General features: G+C 38.9%; 1 protein-coding gene across 8 annotated transcripts in view; it reads left to right on the forward strand.

Annotated features, from left to right (window-relative positions):
- Nucleotides 1-6,116, forward strand: part of TRIP12 (thyroid hormone receptor interactor 12) — a 175,188-nt gene extending 169,072 nt beyond the window's left edge. For all 8 annotated transcript variants that reach the window (XM_038416259.2, XM_038416257.2, XM_038416261.2 and 5 more), the window contains 3 exons: nucleotides 2,292-2,386; nucleotides 2,664-2,767; nucleotides 3,900-6,116. In XM_038416259.2, coding sequence (XP_038272187.1) covers nucleotides 2,292-2,386; nucleotides 2,664-2,767; nucleotides 3,900-4,096 — 396 coding nt within the window. In that variant the 3' untranslated portion in view covers nucleotides 4,097-6,116. The remainder of the gene's footprint in view (nucleotides 1-2,291; nucleotides 2,387-2,663; nucleotides 2,768-3,899) is intronic.
- Nucleotides 6,117-10,606: the final 4,490 nt, after the last annotated feature.

Consider the following 10,606-nt stretch of genomic DNA (forward strand, 5'->3'; position numbering starts at 1 on the left):
ACTCGTGTACCAAGACAATTCAGTGAGTTTTAAACTATGGTACTTAGTTTGTATGTAGAGAGACTTCTGTATTTAATAGGTAGTTCTAATTAGTATTTCTGGTGGTGGATTTTATTTTCTGCAGTATCAAATTGGGTATATTGCTACTCTTTTTTTCCCCCAAAGAAAGTAATGCATCCACCCTAAATGCAAATTTCTTGATTCACATATTCCCAGTGTGTTGGAGGACACTAGAGGTATCAAGAAGCTTCATAACTATTTATTATTATATTGTGGTAGCAACTACTGGCCTTGACATGGACCATGACCCCATTGTGCTAGATGCTGTACACAAACAGAACAAAGACTGTCCCTGTCCCCAAAGATCTTATAACTAAGTGTAAGAGAAGAGACAGCAGGTAGTTATAGTTGGATGCAGGAGCACAAGGAAATAATGAGAGAGTACTGATCAGCATGGTAGGCAATGGACACAGCACACCTGCTGCCTAATCATTGTGAAGGTTTTTGTAGGCAATGGAGGGACTTGATGGGAGGCAATGAGGTAGACTTGTGACTGTTTACAGGGAGTCTTCCAATGGCTAGGGGCAGCAGGGGAGACGGCCCATAGGTGCTTGTTTAAAAATGTAATGGAGCCTGGCATTGTTGACAGACTAGAGGCAGGAGTTGACATTTTGATAGTGTACCGTGAGATGATGGATAGGCTGTAAAGGGCCTTGAAAGTGAAAACAAGCAGCTTATTTTGATGCAGTGGAGAAGGGTGGGGAGCCAATTGGGGGACTGAGAGTGTTCAAAAAAAAAAAAAACTAGATAAGTTCAGGGAGGATAGGTCCATCAATAGCTATTTGCCAGGATGGGCAGGGATGGTGTCTGTAGCCTCTGTTTGCCAGAAGCTGGGAATGGGTGACGGGATGGATCACTTGATGAATACCTGTTCTGTTCGTTCCCTCTGGGGCACCTGGCATTGGCCACTGTTGGAAGACAGGATACAGGGCTAGATGGACCTTTTGTCTGACCAGTATGGTCGTTCTTATTGGGTGACGGAAAAAAACAGGTAGGGGAATGATCTTTGCAGCCGCATTTGGAATGGAGATATGTGGAGCAAGATTGCAGTTGTCAACATACTCTTTTTCTGGAGTTGTAGTAATTGCAGTGAGAGCCCAGATAAGCATTTTAGATACGTGGATGGACAGGAAAACCCATATCTTAAATAGGTTCTCTTTCTACATATACCGTTACCTCTAAGTTTCATGGAAAGAAATGGCAAAGGAGCTTGGCTGAATTCCTGCAATTTAATTTTCCTATTGATGCTTTGCATGGTGATATGTGGTTCCTTTAAAGTTGAGACATGTAGCTGCTTATTCTGATTTTTTTTTTTCTATATTTCTTACTGTGATAGTGCTTTTACATAGAAGTATTACTTACTGGCCAAAGTTCAACTCTGCTCAGCTATCTACAGCATCACACTGTCACTCGCCATTGGGAAGGGAGATTCCCCCACTATTATGGTTTTGTCCTTTCCTCTTTAAGCAGTGCTGTATTTTGCTTTTCTGTTGGTGGGCACCAGTATGAAGTGGTACAGACTATCTTTTGAGATGCATTTTAAGTTGTTGGCAGCAGTCCCCTCCTGTTTAAAAGTCTCTGATCACGAGTGCACCTGCAATGGGAGGGAATGAAGAGATTTAGAAAAGAAGGTTTCAGAGTAGCAGCCGTGTTAGTCTGTATTCGCAAAAAGAAAAGGAGTACTTGTGGCACCTTACAGACTAACAAATTTATTAGAGCATAAGCTTTCGTGAGCTACAGCTCACTTCATCGGATGCATTTAGTGAGCTGTAGCTCATGAAAGCTTATGCTCTAATAAATTTGTTAGTCTCTAAGGTGCCACAAGTACTCCTTTTCTTTTTGAGAAAAGAAGGTTGAGAGAGAAGCTATCTGTTTCCCTGAAATTAGTTGTACAAGACTCGTAAAAAAGGTTGAGCGATAAGTGCCCAAATGTCATTGAATTAGCATGGCTAATTCCCACAGCCTGAGACACAAGTTTGGACTGTTTCTAACTACAGGAAGAGATGCAGCCCACTAGTCGCAGGAGGTCTGGAGATATCCGGATCCAATAAATGAAGCTATTATTGGGATGGGGCTATTAAATTCAAATGAGCTCTGTAGTATTGCACAATTCAGCAAAAGTAACTTTCCTGAATGTTGTTCCAGAAAATAGATTCATGTTGTAATCCGCATGTACAGTATTTATTCTACGACGACACAAGGACAAAACTATTCTCTGCTTAAATTTATAGTTGGATCAGCTCCTGTGTGGCAGTAAAACAGACACTTGGGATGCAAAGACATTAATGGAATGCTGCAGGCCAGATCATGGTTATACACATGACAGGTAATATGGATTTGGTACTAGGATACCAAATGTTGAAAATTGTGCATTTGATTAATCTTAAAATAAACTAAATACCTTTCATAGTTACTGTACGTGAAATGATGCAACACCTCTTACACATTTTGGGAAGAAACTGAGATGTTCATAAGAATAGCATAATACACGTAGTCTAAGCATGGAACCATGGTCGTTAATGCTCTGATGCAATTATTTAAAAAATATATATTATAAGCAAAAGAATAAAAAACTAACAGCTGGTTTTGTTTTCTCTTTTTAGTCGAGCTGTGAAGTACCTGTTTGAAATTCTTAGTAGTCTTGATAGTGAGCAACAAAGACTATTTCTCCAATTTGTGACCGGTAGCCCTAGACTGCCAGTAGGAGGTGGGTTTATTTAGTAGATATTGCCATCATGTCTGCACTCTCGTGTATAATCAGCACAGCTAATGCATTTGTGAATCATTCAAAACCATTTCTGTTTTTCACTTCAGTAGTTGCCTATAATCTGCATACATCATTTTCAAAACTTGAAATGTCAGTTAACAAAAGTTTGGAATGCTATAAGCTAGTTATAATAGTTCACATTTTTGAAGTTTGCATAAATAAAGTGATGTCTTGAATAGTAACATGAATAAAGATTTTGCCTGAATAACTTTACAAGATAGAGATTACAGATGTACAACATTGCATAGCTGATGTCAGTGTTAGCAGATATCGTGCTACATGACACAATAGTCCACATTTAAAACAAATTGTTACTCTTTTGGGGGAAAAGCAGTTCAGTGTTCATGGTTATGTTGTTAACCATGAGACAACTTGTAATAAGTTATGGCGGGCCAAATAATAAAATGGCAGCGTTTTTCTGTACAGGAAGCACAGTTGCTAAGACTTCCTGTCAAGAAATGAGACTATTTGTAGAAACATTGATTTTAAATCCTAAATTGCAAAAGAGGGTATAAAAAGTTGCTATTTTTTGAAGGAAAAGGAATAAAGGGGAAAAAATGATAGAATATTTGATGCCCTTGTTGAGAATCTGCCTCCTGATACTGAATATGTTCATGGTTATGCAAGTGTATATTTTAAAAAATCAAATTAATTGTAGATAAAATACCTTTTGCCAGCTTCCTTAGCTGACTGCTTCGTATATAAAAATGAAATCTTTATGAAGATACTTCAGCTCTGCTTACATTTTTTAGTTTTCATGTATAGATTGCAGTAGTGTGCTAGTGATGAAGAACCAAAAAGTGAAATGGACCTGTCTAGTTCGATTCTTCACGGTAACTAAAAAGCAAAAATTAGTTGGCATAAATTGAAAGTACATCTAGCTTTTTACTTTCCATTTAAGGTTGTGGTAATGTGCAAATATTCTTAAGCAAAGGTTGAAGTGTCATAATTTAGAGTGCCAATTGTGCAGAATTACTGTCAGTTTCATAGTAGGTTAAACACTGTTTCTTAAGAAAAGTAATTTTCCTATTATGTTCAGAGAAATACAGTGGATCTTTTCTTCTCCTTTCAGGCTTTCGAAGTTTGAATCCTCCACTGACAATTGTACGCAAGACATTTGAGTCTACAGAAAATCCAGATGACTTCTTGCCCTCAGTAATGACTTGTGTGAATTATCTCAAATTGCCGGACTATTCAAGTATTGAGATAATGCGTGAAAAACTCTTGATAGCTGCAAGAGAAGGGCAGCAGTCATTCCATCTTTCCTGATCACAATGAAAAATGCAATGTCTGCCTGTTACAGCAAAGAGAAAATCATGATTCTTTTCTAAATGTATCACCTGAGTCAAGGAAACGTGTTTCGCCTTCTTGTTGTAGAAAAACGGCTTGCAGATTATAAACAAAGACACTTGGTTGATATTCATTAAAGGCCCAATGGACTTAAAGTGATCAGGCCCTAAAAAAGTTGTTGTGACAAGGTTTCTTTAGCAAGTTCTTGTTTAAATTATCATTTATTTGATGAGTGAAGTTTTTAACTTGCTTTGCTGTGTGAAATTTAAAAAAGGGATGTTTTTCCAGGCTGGAACAATAAATGTCGCTGTGCAGTTTAATATCGGGCTGTGTGTATCCATCTAGCTAAGTCTGCAGTTTTTTCCTCCAAAGACAAGTTTTGTACATAAGTACAGAAATTAAAATACACATGTATTTGACAAATCTAGTTTAGTAGACTAGTTCTGTGTCCCTTCACATGCCTCTGATTTTTCCCTTCCTCTTGTATTGTCTGATGTGCAATTCACTTGGTTCTTTTTTGTGTGCAACACAACAATTGTTACATTTTGGTTCACATGGGCATTCATTGCTCCATGTTTTCTCTCAAATTAAGATATAATTTAAATTTTACTGAATTAAAAATATATATTGTCAATATAATTCAGCCTTTGTAATTAGGTAGAGCTTAGTTTTAACGTAGTAGTAGGATATATTGGCTACAGTCTTTACCAGATGACACTCTAGAACTGTTTACACAGTGATTCAGACAACAAAAGCCTCTTACCCAGAGGCTGGGAAGAATTCCTTTCTTCTGTGTAGTTGAAAAATCAACAGATTGGGCTGGCCATTATTTATTATTATAAGGCCAGAACATTTCAAATTGATGTATAGTTTTTTAAAAGACAAATTAGCAGTTTTATTCCCTGTTCAAGTAAACAAAAATTTCTTATTCTTGGCTTAAGTTCATGTTTACTTTTCTAGCCTCCCTCTTTGCCCCCCCAGTGCTAGCTTGGAACAAACAGTTCAGCCTTTGTCTTTTGACACAGATAAAGCACCTGTAAGCAATGCTCTGTCCAACTGTTTTATGTGCTGATTTCTCAAATCTGCAATAATTTACTTCATCAGGTTAATGTTTTTACCTGAATATAAATAAAAAAGTTTGCTTCACCTTTTTGTTCATAGTTTTGTACTGTATGCATAAGTTCAATTGTGTAAATTATTTCAACACAAGTAAATCATCTTAAATCTCCTTGGCTAACAGCCCACATGTTGTGGATGATTTACTATTAAAAGAAGAGTTTGTAAGATCTGCTATTTAACTTAGATAATGGTGGATAAAGAGGAAGGAAAAAATTTCCTTTCTATGGGGTTCAAAAACAAATGGACTATTCTAAACATTCTTGAGATGCACATGCTATAGTTCATCTCTATGAAAATCTGATAAATAGCTAATTACTTTATTCAACTTTGAGAAATCAAAATTAATTTTTCAGTGCATAGCAATTGTTGAAAATTCTGGTTAATCAGTTAAAATTTCCCCTAAACGAATAATTTTTTTTATATAGCTGAAGAACTTGTACTTTGAAAAAATGTATTTCAATACATGTAACTGACATTCTTTACCGTTAACATTCACAGAATTACATGTGGTTGCTCATACCAGGTGCCACAGAACTGTAATGCGAACTTGTCATGAGCAGTCGAATGTGAAATCATTGCACAAAGAATCTGATAACTGAGCAGTTTAACTATCATATTAAAACTGAATGAAGGCGCTTCACACTGTACATATAATATTGGTAGTGCAGAATGTGGCAAAGATTTCATAAAAGTTAAAGGCAGTGTTTAAATGGACTGGTGTTTAAAATTGTTCTGAAAACTTGATCAAACTGAGCACAAAGATGCGTGTTTATAGTGTGTGGATAGCAACTTGTTCATTTTTTAAGGTTCTATATTTTAAAAAAAAACTGACTTGTGTAAAAATCTAATATTTTGTATTAAAATATCATCTGTATTGATATTTTTTTACCCACGTTGTCTCCCTACAGAATCTAGCTTTCATTGACTTGAGGAGTTTTCAAATTTGAAAAAGAGCCATTGTATGGTAGTTGAAAGTCCATTACAGTCTGGTCCTGTGCAATCTGGTGACTGTTCAATGGCCTATGTAAAAACAAGATGTTGGTCTCAGTCAATTTGCTTGTGGATGAATGTTCACTTCACAAAATTAATCCGCGTTTAGCATTGATTGACATTTTGTCAGTTTCAGCAGATAGACCACGGATTGATTGGGCTTCGAAACTGAACTGACTAGCCCTGTAGATTTGTTCCAGAGCAGTATTGAGGCACATTGGCAAGGCAGTGTGGGGAAGTCTGCATTGCCTGTGACTGTGCTGTACCTCTTTTGTGGATAAACTGAAGACTGTGGTTTCTGTGATGGGTAGCCTTTCACAAGCACTAAATTTTTAAACATATCTCTAAGATTACTTCAGAGAATTATAGGGTGGTAGATTATGTGCTGGGGTTAACTCTTTTCAGAAACAGTGGGTTCAAAGAAGGGGTAATTCACACTAGAATTTAATTTGATGGACACATCCTAATCCCTGATGGATATTTGTTCACGTCATACAATTCAATACAATACAATAAACAATTTGCTCAGCAGTTAAACCCCTAGCAGTGTGGTTATAGTTCAAGAGTAAAGTTCTTTGAAATCTGAGAAATGTAGGCCTTATCTACCTGGTTAAATTGTACTGGTTTTATACATGTATAACCCCCTTCCCTCGCACGCAATCTGTGTGAATACTCTTATTCTGGCTATTTTTGATTTAGTTTAAATCCCTTTTCACACCACAAACTAAACTGAAAAAAGGCAGACTTATTCTGGTATAAGTTTCTATAGAGGATTTTACACCTGTAACTAGATCTGTTTTTTGTTTTTTTTTTTAAATTAACACCTTAGGTTACACCAGGTAGATAAAGCTTTAGAAATCCTGCCAACTCTAGACCTAGTGCTTGTCAAAGACATTAGTCTTTCACATCCTGATCTCTAAAATCAATCTATAAGCAATTTTTTATAATAAACTTGCATTGTAGCTTTTAAAACTTTCCCATAAAGCATATACCGATAACATAAAAAGAGTAAATGTAAAAAGTAATGCATAGTGGCAAATTTTAACTCATTACATTTAAAGATTTTCTTCATATGCAGATTGACCACTTAAGTTTAACCTCTTATGCCTTTGGGCGTTCAATGCCTGCTTTAATAAATAAATTTTAAAACTCTGGGTTGGTCTACACTAGAAAATTTACATCAGCATAGCTACATGAAAAATCCACCTGCCTGACAGATGTGTAGCTATGCCACCTAACCCCCAGTGTAGACAGTGCTTCTGTTAACCTAGCTACTGCCTCTTCAGGGAGGGGTACAAAGTACAGTGATGGGAGAACCCCTCCCGCCACTGTACTAAGTGTCTACACTGAAGTACTACAGCAATACAGCTGCAGTGTTTTAAGTGTAGACATACCCTAAGAACACATGCCTAACATCAGTGGTCACCTTGGGTTTTTTGTTAGTTCATTCGTCATTGTTATCTTGTATCTCATCCACTCAGACTGTGAGATCTTAGGAGTATAGTCCTTGTTCATATGCTTGCATGTGAAATGCACTTCTCCGTCATTAGCTCTCCTCTAGTCGAGACATTTCAGCTGTTCCTCTCTTCCTGCAGATACAGGAGGCAGTTTAGACTTGTCCACAGTTCTAGGCTTCAGTCACACACTGTCCACCCTCAATCATATTGTCTTCACCTATGTAAACAGACTGGCAGATCAGTTTTCCTGCCTTTTTTGTTACCATCCCAGCTTTCAAAGCCAGACTCTGGAGCAACACTGAGCAGTCATCTCTCCTCTTTCCTGCATTTAGGGGAAAATTCTTTGAGGGATTAGTCCTTGAAAAAGACCACTCACTTCCCTCAATTTTTCTCCTACTCTGAAGAGGGCAGAGATGGCCAAATAGAGAAGGTAGATCATGAGGAGCTCCATCTGTGACGAACCCCTGAAGAGTTTGAAAGGGTTTGCACTGCAATAATTTCTGGCCCATAGAAGTTTGGGCCCAGATTTTTGAGTATATAGGCATTTCTGAGCTCAGAGTTTCAACTACTGTCGTTAGGAGTTGATTTTGGAGCCTAAATCGCCTTTTCTAAAAGGATTTAAGTATTAGGAGCTAAATCCTATTGACAGTCATACCTACATATATCCCTACGTATCTTTTAAAACTCTGGGCTTTGGTCCTAGTAGCTACCTTGAGTCCGTCTCCCACACACACTGTCCCCACATGCAGAGATTCCTCCAGAGGCACCTTTGGACAGGTGGGTCAGTCCTTACCAGCAAAGTCTGATCATCATTTCTGATAAAGAACTCTTGAGTGAAAAATCTAAAAATCCTTCTAAAATTTTCCTTAGTTTAGTCCATATGTATATGGAAAAGATCCCAAGTCTCTTAGTGGTAACTGAGGCACTCGGCAAGGAATTAGACATCTTAGGGGATATCCCTCCTTACCAGTTAAAAAACCTCATAATACATGGGAATATTTTCCCCCCTACTCATGACACATTTCCACTCCAGTTATACAGTGGGGATGAGCTAGACAAGACTCCTTTACCTCTGCTCCTCCATGCTCTCTGATCCAGCAGGTAACTCCTTTTAATAGTTTTGTATATGGTTATCCTCCTCCCACATGGAAACTTAAGCCAAAAGGGCTAAAAATAAATGAAAACAAACCCACATAAGCTATTCATCCTCATCTTCCATGATCAACTTCTCCCTTGGAGACAGATTTCTCTGCTTTGAATTACAAACCCAAATCTCAGAAGCAGGAGAAGGTTTTCCCCATACATAATTGAAATCATGTTGAGAAAGATGGTAGCCCCCATTTAGCACCAGCCAGAGAGGGAGAATTCTCCATTATCCCTCAACTGGGTATAGATTGTCATGGAACCATCTGCCATCTTTGTCAACATCTGAGCCATCACAGGTCTACCTGCTTTTACCATCTTTGATGCAATCAATCCATTGCTTCCTCAGTGGTTTTCCTACCATCATCTTCTACCATTCCATCTTCCCCTTCAGTCATCCTTTATATGTGTCCAAACGTCATGAACCTTGACTTCCACACTAATGCTTCCATTTTGAAATCTGTCTGTGTATAACTCCTCTTGTGGGGTGAAGACATGTCCTCTGCAACACCTATAGGGTTTGAACCTGCTGTCACCCATGCTTCTGTACAGTTCTGGACTTTTAGTCTCCAGGGGCATAAGCTTGTCATACATAACCCTGAAGATTATATTTCACACTCCTTCAGCACTCCCCAGTCTGGAGCGTCTCTTATGTTCAAGCTCAGTCTTCTGTGAATTAGCTGCCAAGTTAGTGGTACTGGACATCTGGTTTACTCTCATTCCATTAATCTCTGTCCAATTTCCTTGTGGCACCTCCCTAACTAGTAAACTTAACCAGGTAGTTAAGGCCTAAAGTTCTTTCAGTGGCTCTGCACATTCCCACTTACAGGTTCTATAGCACTTTGCAGTAGGACCCTCTTCTAGCAGTGTCAACTAGAGCACTCTTGCGTCCCTCTCCTCAGCATCCTGACACACTGAGGGTGAGGCTGTAAAAGGGGCAGAACATCCTCAGTTCCTCCTAACCATATGCCAGGATGGATGTGAATACTTCCAGTTCTTTGAAGTTTTCTACAAACTTTTGTGTTAGCTAACAGTATGTCAGGAATAGTGAGGGTTTTCCCCAGTCCCAGAGAATGGTGAAACTGAAAAAGCCAGGAATTTAAAAGGTGTGTTTCCTGCTGGCCCTTTTCCCAATATCTGATGACCACATGTGGTGCCTGAGCTGTTTGGGAGAAGACCACTAAGCCTCTGGCTGTTTGATCTGCTTGACTTTCACCCCTAGAGCCCCCATCACAAGAAGATTAATCTACAACTCCTCCAACTTAAGGAAGCCCTCCAAGCTAGATCATCTAGATCTGTTTAGACTCTGGTTCTGAGCTCTAAGGAGCCAGCCTCAGCCCCAGTGGCCTCCATCTGTTCTGGTCAACTGCAGGGTTCCAAGACGTTGCAGCCCCTATCAAGGATGGACTCTTCCTGCAGCTCCCCCAGTCAAGCCCCTGAGGCGACACATGTCCTAAGCAAGGGCTGTGTGGTTTGATCCCACTTCCCTGGTTCTGGAAAAGTCAAAAATGAGTTCAGCCACCCTCGCTGGTACCTCATGCCTCACAGTGATCTCATTCTGATGCAACCCCTCTGGTTGCAGGGCCAGTGTCATTTCCAACTGCCTCTTCTAGATCCTGGAAAATGGATGTAAATGGTGCCTCTGAATGAGGGCCATCAGTGCCTTCAGTTCCAGATGCTGCAGCATTGAGGAAAAAGAGGCAGAGGAGCGAGATGGCCCATGTTAGCAGTGCCAGTTTTCATGCATCAGAGCTCTTCTGTCTGTCTGATTCTGATAAGG

The sequence above is a fragment of the Dermochelys coriacea genome, chromosome 9 (assembly GCF_009764565.3).
Source record: "Dermochelys coriacea isolate rDerCor1 chromosome 9, rDerCor1.pri.v4, whole genome shotgun sequence".
Taxonomy (NCBI): domain Eukaryota; kingdom Metazoa; phylum Chordata; order Testudines; family Dermochelyidae; genus Dermochelys; species Dermochelys coriacea.